Here is a 15557-nt window from a genome sequence, read left to right on the forward strand (position 1 = left end):
TTCTGGGCTCACTCACCTCCATTTGATGTCTCTCGTAGAGGTTGTGGGCCTTTCCATGAGTGCTCCTTCATGAACCTAGTGGTGGTCTGCCGAAGCCTCTGCACCGTGGATGTGAAAAAAACAAAACAAAAAAACACATACGAGAACATATCTGAGCTCCTTTGTGCCTTGGGAAATATTTGTTGTGGGAGCCTGGTGGAAATATTTGTTGTGGGAGCCTGGTGGAAATATTTGTTGTGGGAGCCTGGTGGAAATATTTGTTGTGGTAGCCTGGTGGAAATATTTGTTGTGGGAGCCTGGTGGAAATATTTGTTGTGGGAGCCTGGTGGAAATATTTGTTGTGGGAGCCTGGTGGAAATATTTGTTGTGGGAGCCTGGTGGAAATATTTGTTGTGGGAGCCTGGTGGAAATATTTGTTGTGGGAGCCTGGTGGAAATATTTGTTGTGGGAGCCTGGTGGAAATATTTGTTGTGGGAGCCTGGTGGAAATATTTGTTGTGGGAGCCTGGTGGAAATATTTGTTGTGGGAGCCTGGTGGAAATATTTGTTGTGGGGAGCCTGGTGGGAAATATTTGTTGTGGGAGCCTGGTGGAAATATTTGTTGTGGGAGCCTGGTGGAAATATTTGTTGTGGGAGCCTGGTGGAAATATTTGTTGTGGGAGCCTGGTGGAAATATTTGTTGTGGGAGCGTGGTGGAAATATTTGTTGTGGGAGCCTGGTGGAAATATTTGTTGTGGGAGCGGGGTGGAAATATTTGTTGTGGGAGCCTGGTGGAAATATTTGTTGTGGGAGCCTGGTGGAAATATTTGTTGTGGGAGCCTGGTGGAAATATTTGTTGTGGGAGCCTGGTGGAAATATTTGTTGTGGGAGCCTGGTGGAAATATTTGTTGTGGGAGCCTGGTGGAAATATTTGTTGTGGGAGCCTGGTGGAAATATTTGTTGTGTGAGCCTGGTGGAAATATTTGTTGTGGGAGCCTGGTGGAAATATTTGTTGTGGGAGCCTGGTGGAAATATTTGTTGTGGGAGCCTGGTGGAAATATTTGTTGTGGGAGCCTGGTGGAAATATTTGTTGTGGGAGCCTGGTGGGAATATTTGTTGTGGGAGCCTGGTGGAAATATTTGTTGTGGGAGCGGGGTGGAAATATTTGTTGTGGGAGCCTGGTGGGAATATTTGTTGTGGGAGCCTGGTGGGAATATTTGTTGTGGGAGCCTGGTGGAAATATTTGTTGTGGGAGCGGGGTGGAAATATTTGTTGTGGGAGCCTGGTGGGAATATTTGTTGTGGGAGCCTGGTGGGAATATTTGTTGTGGGAGCCTGGTGGAAATATTTGTTGTGGGAGCGGGGTGGAAATATTTGTTGTGGGAGCCTGGTGGAAATATTTGTTGTGGGAGCCTGGTGGAAATATTTGTTGTGGGAGCGGGGTGGAAATATTTGTTGTGGGAGCCTGGTGGAAATATTTGTTGTGGGAGCCTGGTGGAAATATTTGTTGTGGGAGCGGGGTGGAAATATTTGTTGTGGGCAGAAAGGAAATATTTGTGAGCAGAAAGCGCCAGAGAATACCAGTCTGCGCCTCACCTGATGTCCTTCCCGGAGTCTCTCAGCGCACCCGAGCATTACCTTTCCCCAGACACCAACATTACCTGCAGGCGACCTTTCCCTTTTCTTCCCCTTCCTTCCCCTCGCCCCGGGACAGGTAAATTATTCCGTGACCCCTTCATTACCTGGTCTGCCGCGCACCTGGCTGCCTCCCTCGCCTCTTGCCCTCACGCTAAATACGGGTTGTGCTCCGGCCTGGCTGTTGGAGGGACTGAGTAATAATAATAATAATAATAATAATAATAATAATAATAGTAATAATAATAATAAAAATAATAATAATAATAATAATAATAATAATAATAATAATAATAATAATAATAATAATAATAATAATCATGAAATAATAATAATGGTAATAATGAAAACTCTGGACGTACATGGGAGAATAAATTATTTTATTATTAATCACAACTGACCAGCAGTGTATATATAGTCTTCACATTGTATTGGGCTACGAGTATTAAATGTATGGAGTGTGACGGAAGGATGAAAGGTGAGTGAATGTACGTATAAAATCTCTCTCTCTCTCTCTCTCTCTTCTCTCTCTCTCTCTCTCTCTCTCTCTCTCTCTCTCTCTCTCTCTCTCTCTCTCTCATAATTTAATATTAACGACAATAACAACAAAAACAACAACACACACACACACACACACACACACACACAACACAACATACGCAACACTCAGAAGAAGTCCTGCAGCTCGGGCGCGCGGAGTGTGGGCTTTTTGGTGGTGGGGATCTGGCGCCCCTTCACCAGCATGGGCTTCATCACGTCATCGCCCAGGTCGTCCAGGAAGGGGGAGGCGACGAAGACGGGCTGGAAGGCGTCAGAATCGCTCTTCCCCTCCTGCGGACTCGGGTTGAAGGGGAGGTTGTGGTGGGGGGGCGGAGCTCCAATGCTTCCTGAGTTCGTGTCCTTCTTGTGCACGACTTTCGGTGGGGGTATGAACACGCGCTGGGGCTGAGGGTGAGGTCTACTGTGGTGCTGTGTCTGTGGGGGGCGTTTCAAGGGTGTCTGTGGGCGCTGTGAGGGGCTGGCAGAGGCGGCGCTCCCCCATAAGGCCGGTTTCTTTGGTTTCGTTGTCTTGCTGGGATGCTGGGGGCGTCCCTGCTCCGGCGTGATGCCTTGGCGGGTTGGCATGGGCTTGGAGGGCTTTAGGTGGGGTCTGGTGGGTGTGGGTGGCGGTCTAGGCGCGTGGCTTACCTGTACGGGCGGTACCTTGACGTGGGGGCGAGGGGGGGAGAGGTGTGGGCTGGCGGGGGCGGGGGCGAGGTGTGGGCCTGCGGGGGCGTGGGCGAGGTGTGGGCCTGCGGGGGCGGGGGCGAGGTGTGGGCCTGCGGGGGCGGGGGCGAGGTGTGGGCCTGCGGGGGCGGGGGCGAGGTGTGGGCCGGCAGGGGGGAGAGCGTTGATGTGGTTATTCTGCGCCCCGTTAATAGGCCTCACAAAGTTGTAGGGGAAGTTTGAGGTAGGCTGGACGGCGGGGAGGGAGACTTGCTGCGGCTGTGAGTGCTGGGGGAGAAGGTCTTTGTGAGGGAGGTGGGGGAGCACGTTCGGGTGGGCTGGGGTGCGTGTAGGGGGGCGATGGAAGTGGACGGGGGTGGCTGGGGGCTGCAGATTACCCCCTGGAAACCCTGGCTGGCCTTGCAGGGGGCGCTTAGGTCTCCCTTGCTCCTGGTTGGCGAATCCCGTTGCGAAGGAATTGGGGGGCGGCGGCCTGAGGGTGTTGGCGCCGGGAGGGACGAGGGAGGAGGGTGGAGGAGGAGGAGGTGGGGGAGGCCGTGGAGGAGGTGGAGGACGGAACTGAGGCCTCTTTCCTCCTCCTCCTACACCTCCTCCTCCTTCAGTCCTTCGGTTGGAGAGGATCTGGAGAGGAAGAAGCTCAGGGCGAAGGTTGGAGGAGGAAGGAGGAACTTTGCGTCGGTAGGGGTAGGGTGGCCTTCTCCCCCCTCCTCCCCCTCCTTTTCTCTCCACCTCGTCATCTCCTCCAAACAGACCAGAGAGTTTTTGCAGGAAGAAAATGTCACTCTCCCACAGCCCTCTAGCGGCATCCCCTCTTTTATCCTCCTGCATAACCACGTCCTCCTCCCCCTCTGTCCTCGCCTCCACCTCGGCTCTCGCATTGTCCCTCTTCACCACCTCCTCTTCCCTCACCGCCACGTCTCCGGGGAATGTGATTTTTCCTCCATGCACCTGCGGAAGAAATGAGGTGTTGATTATGCAGTGTGGGGGGAAAGGTCTGTGTAAGGGGTGTGTGTGTGGGGGTGGGGTGAACTTGCGTGTGTATGTATGTATGAATGTGTGCACTTATGTATGTATGTATGTATAGCTACCTATGTATAATCTCAAGTAAAGATTTTTTTTATGCAGACTATCCTTTAAAAAACAAAGTAGTTTAGGGAGCGAAATCAAAGAAGCCGAGAATGGAGTCACAGCTTAGCATGTTACAATATATAGGTCGGCATTGTCAGACACTTCCACCCCTCTCATCAACTATTTCCAAAGGCCAAACAGGAGATCAGTCGGGTCGTAAAGAGTCTTTTTTTAGGTTCACGGTACAGAAGAAGGATCAAACTACCACCAGAGCCATAAAACTGCCCCTGGAAATGCCCACAACGCCTACGAAAGCCTTGCCAAATATGTGTGCTTGAGCGCGGAAATGTTTAAAAATATGGCCCATAGATTCCTTGATGAGCGGGGCAGGTGTGAAGAAGCTAATTGAAGCCACGCGAGCGCCGGCATGTTAGACGCACCGTACCCTGACTGTTTGTACAAGTCAGGAAATGGAATATCTACTTATGTGTGACGTGGACGGGGAAATATTAATAGAAAATGAGCGGATGTTGGTGACAGAGTAGAAGAGAAGACGTCGATGGTGCAGAAGATGAGATACTAACGAGTGTCGGTGGAAAATGGAGAAAAGGAAGCAAGTGTGATAAATCGATAGAGAACGTGATAAGTGAAGGAAGGAAAATGTAGACGTTAATGACGTACTATGTGTGCCTGATAAAGGGGGAGTTGAATGGAGGAGAGCCATAAAGCGTCCAATCGCTCACGAAGAGTGAAAACGGACGTTAAACGAAATGATGTTGATGATGATGATGGTAAGTGAAGGGAGGAAAATGTAGAAAATTAAGCATGTTTGTCTGATAAAGAGAGATACAAACATGTTGTGTAGGAGGGAAAATATAGATGTTAATGTAACGTGTTTGTCCGATAAAGTGATAAGTCTATATATATATATATATATATATATATATATATATATATATATATATATATATATATATATATATATATATATATATATATATATAGAGATATAGATATATATATATATATTTTTTTTACAGCTAAGGAGACAGCTCTAGGGCGCAAAGAAAAAAAAAAAAAAAAACTACTCACTGCTCCCGAACAAAGGTTAAAGGTGTCCAAAATCAGAGGTTAATTTCGGGAGGAGAGTTGTCCTGATACCCTCCTCTTGAAAGAGTTCAAGTTGTAGGCAGGAGGAAATACAGATGAAGGAAGATAGTTCCATAGTTTACCAGCGTGAGGGATGAAAGAGTGACGATGCTGGTACACTCTTGCATAAGGGTTTGGACAGTATAGGGATGAGCATGAGTAGAAAGTCGAGTGCAGCAGGGCCGCGGGAGGGAGGCATGCAGTTAGCAAGTTCAGATGAACAGTCAGCGTGGAAATATCGATAGAAGATAGATAGAGAGGCAACATTGCGGCGGAATTTAAGAGGTAGAAGACTATCAGTATGAGGAGGAGAGCTGATGAAACGAAGAGCCTTTGCCTCCACTCTGTCCAGAAGAGCTGTGTGGTGGAGCCCCCACATGAGATGCATACTCCATACGAGGGCGGACAAGGCCCTGTATATGGACATCAACTGTGCAGGGGAGAAGAACTGGCGGAGACGGTACAGAACGCCCAGCCTCGAGGAAGCTGATTTAGTAAGAGATGAGATATGAAGTTTCCAGTTAAGATTTTGAGTTAAGGATAGACCGAGGATGTTTAGTGTTGGGGAAGGTGATAGCTGGGTGTTGTCAAAGAATAGGGGATAGTTGTTTGGAGGATTGTGTCGAGTGGATAGGTGGAGAAACTGTGTTTTTGAGGCGTTGAAGGACACCAGGTTCTTCTTGCCCCAATCGGAAATAATAGTAAGGGCTGAGGCTAAGCGTTCTGCAGCCTCCAGCCTTGAGTCGTTAAGTTCCTGAAGGGTGGGTCTTCTATTAAAAGAAGTTGAATAATGCAGAGTGGAATCATCGGCGTAGGAATGGATAGGACAGTTCGTTTTGGAAAGAAGATCATCAATGAACAACAGAAAAAGAGTGGGAGATAGGACAGAATCCTGTGGGACACCACTGTTAATAGATTTAGGGGAAGAACAGTGACCGTCTACCACGGCAGAAATAGAACGGTCAGAAAGGAAACTGGAGATAAAGGTACAGAGAGAAGGATAGAAACCGTAGGAGGGTAGTTTAGAAAGCAAAGATTTGTGCCAGACCCTATCAAAAGCTTTTGATATGTCCAGCGCAATAGCAAAAGTTTCACCGAAACGGGTAAGAGAGGATGACCAAGAGTCAGTTAAGAAGGCTAGGAGATCACCAGTAGAACGCCCCTTGCGGAACCCATACTGGCGATCAGATAGAAGGTCAGAAGTGGAAAGGTGCTTTTGAATCTTCCGGTTAAGGATTGATTCAAAAGCTTTAGATAGACAAGAAAGTAAAGCAAAAGGACGGTAGTTTGAGGGATTGGAGCGGTCACCCTTCTTAGGTACAGGCTGTATGAAGGCATACTTCCAGCAGGAAGGAAAGGTAGATGTTGACAGGCAGAGGCGAAAGAGTTTGACCAGGCAGGGTGACAGCACGGAGGCAGTTTTTAAGGACAATAGAAGGCACTCCATCAGGTCCATAAGCCTTCTGAGGATTGAGGCCAGAGAGGGCATAGAAAACATCATTTTGAAGAATCTTTATAACAGGCATAAAGGAGTCAGAGGGGGGATGAGTAGGAGGAATATGCCCAGAATCGTCCATAGTGGAGTTTTTAGAAAAAGTTTGAGAGAAGAGTTCAGCCTTAGAGATAGATGAGACGGCAGTGTTGCCGTCAGGACTGAGGAGTGGAGGGAAAGATGAAGAAGTGAAGTTGGAGGAGATGTTGTTGGCTAGATGCCAGAAGTCACGGGAAGAGTTAGAGAAAGCAAGGTTTTGACATTTTCTATTAATGAAAGAATTTTTGGTTAGTCGGAGAATAGATTTGGCACGATTTCGGGCAGAAATGTAAAGTTCATAATTAGCATTAGTTTGAAGGCTCTGGTACCTTTTGTGAGCTACCTCTCTATCACTGACAGCACGAGAACAAGCATGATTAAACCAAGGCTATTTAGCGTGAGGAGTAGAGAAAGAACGAGGAATGTATGCCTCCATTCCAGAGACAATCACCTCTGTGATGCGCTGAGCACACACAGAGGGGTCTCTATCCTGGAAGCAATAATCATTCCACGGGAAATCGGAAAAGTACATCCTCAGGTCGTCCCACCGAGCTGAAGCAAAATGCAGGAAGCATCGCCTCTTCGGTGGGTCCAGAGGGTGTACAGGAGCGATAGGACAGGATGCAGAAATAAGATTGTGATCGGAGGAGCCCAACGGAGAGAACAGTTTGACAGAATAAGCAGAAGGGTTTGCGGTAAGGAAGAGGTCTAGAATGTTGGGCCGATCTCCAAGACGGTCAGGAATACGTGTAGGGTGCTGGACCAACTGCTCTAGGTCGTTGAGGATAGCAAAGTTGTAGGCTTGTTCACCAGGATGGTCAGTGAAAGAGGATGAAAGCCAAAGCTGGTGGTGAACATTGAAATCTCCTAGGATGGAGATTTCAGCGAAGGGAGAGTGGGTCAAGATGTGCTCCACTTTAGAATTCAAATGGTCAAAGAATTTTACATAGTTGGTAGAGTTAGGTGAGAGATAAACAGCACAGATGTATTTAGTAATAGAATGACAGTGAAGTCTTAACCAGATGGTGGAAAATTCAGAAGAGTCAAGGTCGTGGGCACGAGAGCAAGTGATGTCGTTGCGCACGTAGGCGCAACATCCAGCTTTGGATTGAAATTTAGGATAGAGATAGTAGGAGGGAACAGAGTAGAGATTGCTGTCAGTAGCCTCAGAAACCTGTGTTTCGGTAAGGAAGAGAAGGTGAGGTTTAGAGGAGGAGAGATGATGTTCCACAGAATGAAAATTAGAGCGAAGACCGCGAATGTTGCAGAAATTGAGAAGAAAGAGGTTCGAGGAGTTATCAAGACACCTCTCGGGTCGGCAGCCAGAAGGGGAGTCCTCCCTGGGGGAATTTGTGGTCCCCCCCCCAGTCGGGGACTCCGAGGCTTGGTGTATGTGCGCCATTTTGAAATTTTAATTTTGGGAAAAGGTGTATATGTTGTGTGAATGCAGTGTGGTGTGGATAGAGAGAGGATCTGTCTTTAGAGAGCATGCTGAACTACTCTCCGGTGTTGGTGAGACAATAGGGAAACGGTTAGTGAGGACATGGGAAGGGTCTTTGGAGGGCTTCAGCTCCCTTCTCACCTCCCATATATACCTCACCGGGAGTGGCTTGCGCCCGCTCGGTAGGTGTCTTCCTACCTACTCCAGCCAAATATAGGAAAGAAAATGTAGAAAATGAGGCAAGTTTGTCTGATGAAATAAGAGACAAAAGTGTTAAGGATAGGAAGAAAAATGTAGATGTTACTGAAAAGGGGAATTACAAACGGGATAAGAAAGGGAAGGAAAATGTAGAAAATTTAATTTGTCCGATTAAAAAAAAACCTCAAACTGTTCATCTTAGTATTTGTCGGATCCACAACAAATCGTCTGTTAGGGAGAAGCAGATCAGAGTTATTATCGAGGGTAAGAGAAACCACGTGAGCTCAAGGTAAGAAGCCCGACAGGTATAGATACAGGTGACTGGAGGAACACACGGGGGCGAGGAGAGAGCGCGTGAACCATGACTTGACTGAACAAATACAAAAGAAAGTCAGGGTTCCAACAGTCATGCCCAGCTGGCGGAGGGAGTGGATACGACGAAGACAGGATATAGATAATACGTTCTTTTCTACTTAGTTGATATTACGTTTCCTGCTCGCTGGCGTAGGGAACGGATAAGACGAGAATAAAGAGATAACCAGTTCGTTTTCTGCTTTTTCAGTGTCCTGTTTTCCTCAGAAGCTGAGAAGCATACGTTTTCTCTCTTTGTCATTTGTGCTTGCATGGTACGTTTGGTTATCTAAGCAAACTAACATAGAACTATGAGAAATTCCTTTTGGGTAAGGGGAATTTGAGCGTAAGGTATCTAAATAGAGATGGAAGGAAAAAGGAACAGCAGAACGAAGAATAAAACATGTGAGCAGCGCGGGAAAGGAATATTAGGCAAGAGGAGAGAGACTAAATTTTACTAGGAGGATATCTGAAGAAGAAGCGTGGGGATGAGAAACGGCTTGAAAACAACGAGAGAGACGGGTGTGCTGATAAAGAGGCGAGGCGCAGCCAACGGGCGGGGCGGCCAACGGAGAACATCTAAGATTTGTCTTGGAGCTGAACGTGAGGGAAACAAATGCGAGGCTTACTTAATACACTAAAGAAGAAAAAGAAGAAATAGATGACAATAAAAGGATTATTCTAACGAGTTTGCGTGTGGTAGTTTGTGCGTGTGTACTCGTGTGTGTGCGTGGATGTGGATGTAGTTCACTATGGTCTGACCACGCGATAGACTCGCGATCTCCAGCCAGCACCCTCCCCGAATGAGCTTGGAGCTCAAAAGTTACGGATCTCTGGGTACGTCTCAAACCTCACCCCCGTCCCCGGAAAGCGGGACACAATTCCCGAATGACACCCAGTGCCCATTCACTAAAGGAGACTACCCATCCGTCTCCACTTCACCCGAGAATCGAACCCGACAAAAACTGTGTTTTTAGCTGAACGAAAACTATTAAATTGCATCATTATCGACACGGATGCAGATTACAGAGATGTCGACATGAGAAAAAAGTATCATTAACCAACCATTGAACAGACTACTTGGAGATCCTCTGCGCCGACAGGAAGATTAAGGAAACACAAAAAGTTTTAAAAACGAGGCACTGAACAGACTTTAATTGCTGACCACCTGTGTCGAACATAAGGATTAGAGGAACACAAAGAGTCTCATAAACGAGGCATTGGTCAGACTTTAGCTGGAGATCCTCTGGGGAAGGAAGATTAAAGGATCACAAAAAGTATCATTAACCAGGTATTGACGAGACTTAAGTTGGAAATCCGCGGTGTAGGCATGAAAGACGATCAAAGAAAAAAAACAAAACACTCTGATAGGTAAAGATACCAAGAAATGAGAACATGAGGCACCAGTAAGAGGTAAAAACAAAAAAACAAAAAAAAACGTGAACATCCTCTGAATACAAGATGGCCGTGAGTGAAGGCATAACTTGCAGTGAAAAGACAATAGTTTAACGAAATAAAGTTTGTGGTGTAGTTGTGTTGATAGTGATGTTGGTGGCTGTTGTAGTAATGATGCGATGATGACTGATAATGATACACTGATGGATAGTGAAAGTTGTGATAATGATGGTGATATATTTCCACTGACTTTCTCTCTACTTATGTTGTTGATTTGTACGCACGTGTTGGTATTTTACGAAGTTTTATAAGCATTTTCTAGTATTTTCTTTTTCTAATGATGCGGTTTTCTTTCATGGCGTCGTTCTTTTTTTTTATGATGGCATCCATAATTTTGTGGGGAATGGAAGAAGGGAGAGAATAGTATTATGAAGAAATGTTATTGTGGATGCTCTCTCTCTCTCTCTCTTATACAGGAGAAAAAAATATGTTTCCAAATATATCGTTTCCAAAAATTTAGGCCTCTCGTCCGTCCTGTCCTGGGAGCAAGAAACAAGGATACTGCTAAGCCCGGACACTCAACGAACCAGTGAGGGGAGATGAATATAACAGAAGAATGGTGAATGGGTGGCGTAGTAAAGTTGATAGTAAGCAAAAAACGCGTGGGCAGACTGATCAGGTGAGTCGTCGCGAGGAAAAAAAATGGAAGGCTATGAGGAGGATGTCACACACACACACACACACACACACACACACACACACACACACACACACACACACACACACACACACACACACACACAGCATTTTCCTTACAGTTAGCAATACTTTGGGCAATCTTTATGTCAACACGCAGGGTAATAAAACAGGAAAGCAATCTTTCCTGATTCCCTCAAGAAAGACTGCTTTCTTGTTTTATTACCCTGCGTGTTGACATAAAGATTGCCCAAGGTATTGCTAACTGTAAGGAAAATGCTAATAATAATAATAATAATAATAATAATAATAATAATAAACGGTTTATTTCATGAAGTACCAGGCAGCCCTAGAGCTGTGTGTGTGTGTGTGTGTGTGTGTGTGTGTGTGTGTGTGTGTGTGTGTGTGTGTGACATCCTCCCCATAGCCTTCCATTTTTTTTTCCTCGCGACGACTCACTTTCCCGTTGATTACTTGTCTAGTAGGGAACCGAAGCCCTAGTGACGGTTCAGGCTTACTTGATCAGTCTGCCCACGCGTTTTTTGCTTACTATCAACTTTACTACGCCACCCATTCACCATTCTTCTGTTATATTCATCTCCCCTCACTGGTTCGTTGAGTGTCCGGGCTTAGCAGTATCCTTGTTTCTTGCTCCCAGGACAGGACGGACGGGTCACTATACGAGAGGCAGGACATGAGTAGGAAAATTCAAGTCAGATGTTATAAACGACGGAAATAGTAATGTGCGCCCCTTGTCAGCTGTAGCCTGACCTTCACAGAAAACGTGTAAGTCAGAGTCAACTAATATAAACCTTATGACTCATTTATTTTATTCTTTTTTTGTTGTTGTTATGGTGTTGCAGCCGCTGTTTTGTTGTTTAATTTTGTCTTAGGTTCGTATTATTAAAGATATCGGCGCCAAAGCACACATATTCATTTTGACAAAGCTTTCATGGGACTCCGGGTAATTTGCAGGGGTAGTTTTATGGCCCTGGTGATTTGACCCCTTCTTCTGTAGCTACCATGAACCTAAAAGAACACTCATTAGAACCCGACTGATCTCCTTCTTGGCCTCTGGAAATAGTTGATTTGAGAGGCGGAAGCTAAACAAAACTGACCTATTGATGTGTTGCACGGCAGGACGGGCGTGATGAAGAGTTGTAGAATTTTTTTTCTTTACAGTAGAGGAAACAGCTCAGGGGGAAAAGGAAACAACTAAAAAAGCCCGCTAATCACTGCTCCCACAAAAGAGAAGTAGAGATGAGAGGCCAAAGGAGAGGAGGTCAGTTTCGGACGGTGTTATAGTGCGCTCATTTCCTATATTTTAACATTAACTTACGGAGAATAGAATAATGACGAATAGATCTGCAGTAAACATAAACGTAAGGTCATATTTTCACTTGGCGATCGATGCTTTATTTCTCGACTTTCTTACTTGAGTAGCGTGTATTTGTATTGTTAATTTGTATTACTGTTTTACTTTACTTGCGGGAAAGAGGGAACGGATTTTCAAAGGGGCTCTTGTCTCCTCTTTATGTGTTATTTGGTCCTTTATGTATTTTTGTTTTTAATCTATTCACCTCTCCTGTAAATAAAAAAAATAAAAAGAAAGGAAGTTTTGTTTGTGGAGGAAGAGAAAGAATATGTGAATGAGTGAATTTATATAAACTGAAATGAAACAGGATAAGTAATTGAATGAATGAATGAATAAAGTCAAGAAGGAAGCAAGATTAGAGGGATAAAAAGGAAGGAAGAAAAAAATAAAAAAAGGAAAGGCAGGAAAGAAGGAAGAGTAAAAGAAAATAAGGAAGGAAGAAAATGATGAAAAAGGAAAGGCAGGAAGGAAGAAAATGATGAAAAAGGAAAGGCAGGAAGGAAGAAAATGATGAAAAAGGAAAGGCAGAAAGGAAGAAAATGATGAAAAAGATTTCAAGAAAATAAGAAAGAAAAAAATAAAGGCAGGAAAGAAGGATGGTTAAAAGGAAGAAAAAGATAGAAAAGGAAAAGCAAGGTTAGAAGGAAAAAAAGTAAGGAAGAAAAAAATAAAAAGAGGAAAGTAAAACAAAAAAGGAGCAAGATTGAAAGAAAATAAGGAAGTAAAAAATGATGAAAAAGGAAGATCAGGAAAAAGTCGAGGTTATAAGGAAAAGAGGAAGGAATAAAAAAGATAAAAAAGTAAAAGCAGAGAAGATACAAGGAAAAAACAGAAGGAAGAAAAAGATAAAGAAAAGGCAGGAAAGAAGCAACGTTAGAAGCAAGTAGGAAGAAAAAAATGAAGAAAAGCAGACATAGAAAATAAGAAAATAAAACACTAGAAAAGGAAGAGCAGAAAAGGAAAAAAAGGAAGAAAGAAAAAGATAAAGAAAAGTCAGGAAAGAAGCAACGTTAGAAAAAAATAGGAAGAAAAAATTGAGAAAAGCAGACACAGAAAATAAAGAAATAAAAAAATAAAAAAGGAAAATCAGAACAGGAAAAAGGAAAAAAAAATAAAGAAAAGTCAGAAAATAAGCAACGTTAGAAGCAAATAGGAAGAAAAAATGAAGAAAAGCAGACATAGAAAATAAGGAAATAAAAAATAAAAAGGAAGAGCAGAAAAGGAAAAAAAAGCAGGAAGAAAAAGATAAAGAAAAGTCAGAAAATAAGCAACGTTAGAAGAAAATAGGATGAAAAAAAATGAAGAAAAGCAGACATAGCAAATAAGGAAATAAAAGAAGGAAAAGCAGAAAAGGAAGAAAGAAAAAGAAAAAAGTCAAGAAAGAAGCAACGTTAGAGGCAAATAAAAAAACAAATGAAGAAAATTAGACATTGAAAATAAGGAAATAAAAAAACAAAGAAGGAAAAGCAGAAAAGGAAAAAAAGGAAGAAAGAAAAAGATAAAAAAGTTAGAAAATAAGCAACGTTAGAAGCAAATAGGAAGAAAAAAATGAAGAAAAGCAGACATAGAAAATAAGGAAATAAAAGAATAAAAAAGGAAAAGCAGAAAAGGAAAAAATGAAGAAAGAAAAAGATAAAGAAAAGTCAGGAAAGAAGCAACGTTAGAAGCAAATAGGAAGACAAAAATAAAGGAAAGCAGATAGATAGAAAAACAAAGGAAAGAAAAAAAAAGAGAATTTCCGTAAACGTATCAACACAGGAAGGAAAATAATGCATCCGTTCGTCTTTGTTATACGTTTCTTAAGCGTTCACACACACACACACACACACACACACACACACACACACACACACACACACACACACACACACACACACACACACACACACACACACACACACACACACACACACAGGTCAGGGGGATAGGTACACCAAGGTACTTCAATATTCATCGTCACCCTCCCCCCCCCACTTGGCCCCCCTTTTCACCCCCCCACCTAATACGCTATGTACCCCCCTCTGCCCCCCCTCCCACTCCCTTGCCTCAAGTTGCCTTATTTCCCACGTCTCTCCTAACCTTTTTTCACACTTCCTTCATTCCTCACACTCAACACTCTTCACACTCATTTCCTCCTCGTTACTCGAACTCACTTCCCCCTTCACCTGTCACTTTCTTTATCGGACCAGTGCTCTCCTTTTTTTTTTTTTTTTTTTTTTTCCGCGGCCTTTTCTTCTTCCCCTCTTTTAACCAACACCCTCCTTATTCGTGGCCCTCTCTTCCTCCTACTGACCCCTCTTCTTCATTTCTTCCTCCTCCTCCTGTTACTCTCATTCCACTCCTCCATTTGAATTTTCCCTTCCCCTCTGGCCACGCATACGAAAACCTTTTCTTGCCCCATCCCCCCAAGTATTACAAGGTAACTGTACTACTACTACTACTACTACTACTACTACTACTACTACTGATACTACTACTACTACTACTGTCAGCACTTACTCTTTATATTTAACTATGATTTTACTACTGCTTTATATAATTGTCATTGTAGTAGTAGTAGTAGTAGTAGTAGTAGAAGTAGTAGTAGATGAAGTAATTATGAGTAAAAACACAATAGAATTACTGATAATACGAAGTAACGGTGACATTAGCACCACTTCCACCACCACCACTATCACCACCACCACTACCACCACCACCACCACTATCACCACCACCACCACTACCACCACCACTATCACCACCACCACCAGCTCGGCCTCGGCCTTCACACCTGACATCGAGCCAGGTGCGTGATGGAGAGGGTGGCGGGGGGTTGGGAGAAAGGGAGGCCGAGGAGGGGAACTGGGAAGGGAAAGGGGAAGGAAGGAGGAGAGGCGGGGGGTTGCAGGCCAGTGGGTCGAGGGGTCATTGTATTGAACTGTTGATGTTGTTTTCTAGTAATAGTAGTGGTAGTAGTAGTAGCAGCAGTAGTAGTAGTAGTAGTAGTAGTAGTAGTAATATAAGTAGTAGAAATAATAGCAGTTTTCTTTCTTTCCTATATTTCACAAATATGCTTTATTTTTACACACTTGTATAGAAACGCAAAACATCCAAATAAATGTATCTGTGATTTTTTTTTAGATAAAGAACAGTAGTAGTAGTAGTAGTAGTAGTAGTTGTAGTAGTAGTAGTAGTAGTGGTAGTAGTAGTAGTAGTAGTTGTTGTTGTTGTTGTTGTTGTTGTTGTTGATGGTGTAAAAGTAACTTTCTTGTTGCATTATCATTTGCTGTGGTATTGATATTAGATATTGTTGGTAGTATTCTCTCCCTTCTTCCCTTCATTCCTCTCTCTCTCTCTCTCTCTCTCTCTCTCTCTCTCTCTCTCTCTCTCTCTCTCTCTCTCTCTCTCTCTCTCTCTCTCTCTCTCTCTCTCTCTCTCTCTCTTTCTCCTTAAGAGAGAGAGAGAGAGAGAGAGAGAGAGAGAGAGAGAGAGAGAGAGAGAGAGAGAGAGAGAGAGAGAGAGAGAGAATATG

At 44.0% G+C, this 15557-nt stretch overlaps 1 protein-coding gene across 1 annotated transcript in view; it reads right to left on the bottom strand.

Moving 5' to 3' along the window:
* Window positions 1-1975: 1975 nt before the first annotated feature.
* The window catches only part of LOC127008061 (uncharacterized), a 19647-nt gene continuing 6065 nt past the window's right edge, over window positions 1976-15557 (bottom strand). The window contains exon 2 of the mRNA XM_050879595.1: window positions 1976-3787. Within this exon, the coding sequence (XP_050735552.1) occupies window positions 2279-3787 (1509 nt within the window). The 3' untranslated portion in view covers window positions 1976-2278. The remainder of the gene's footprint in view (window positions 3788-15557) is intronic.

This window comes from Eriocheir sinensis, chromosome 37 (assembly GCF_024679095.1).
Source record: "Eriocheir sinensis breed Jianghai 21 chromosome 37, ASM2467909v1, whole genome shotgun sequence".
Taxonomy (NCBI): Eukaryota; Metazoa; Arthropoda; class Malacostraca; order Decapoda; family Varunidae; genus Eriocheir; species Eriocheir sinensis.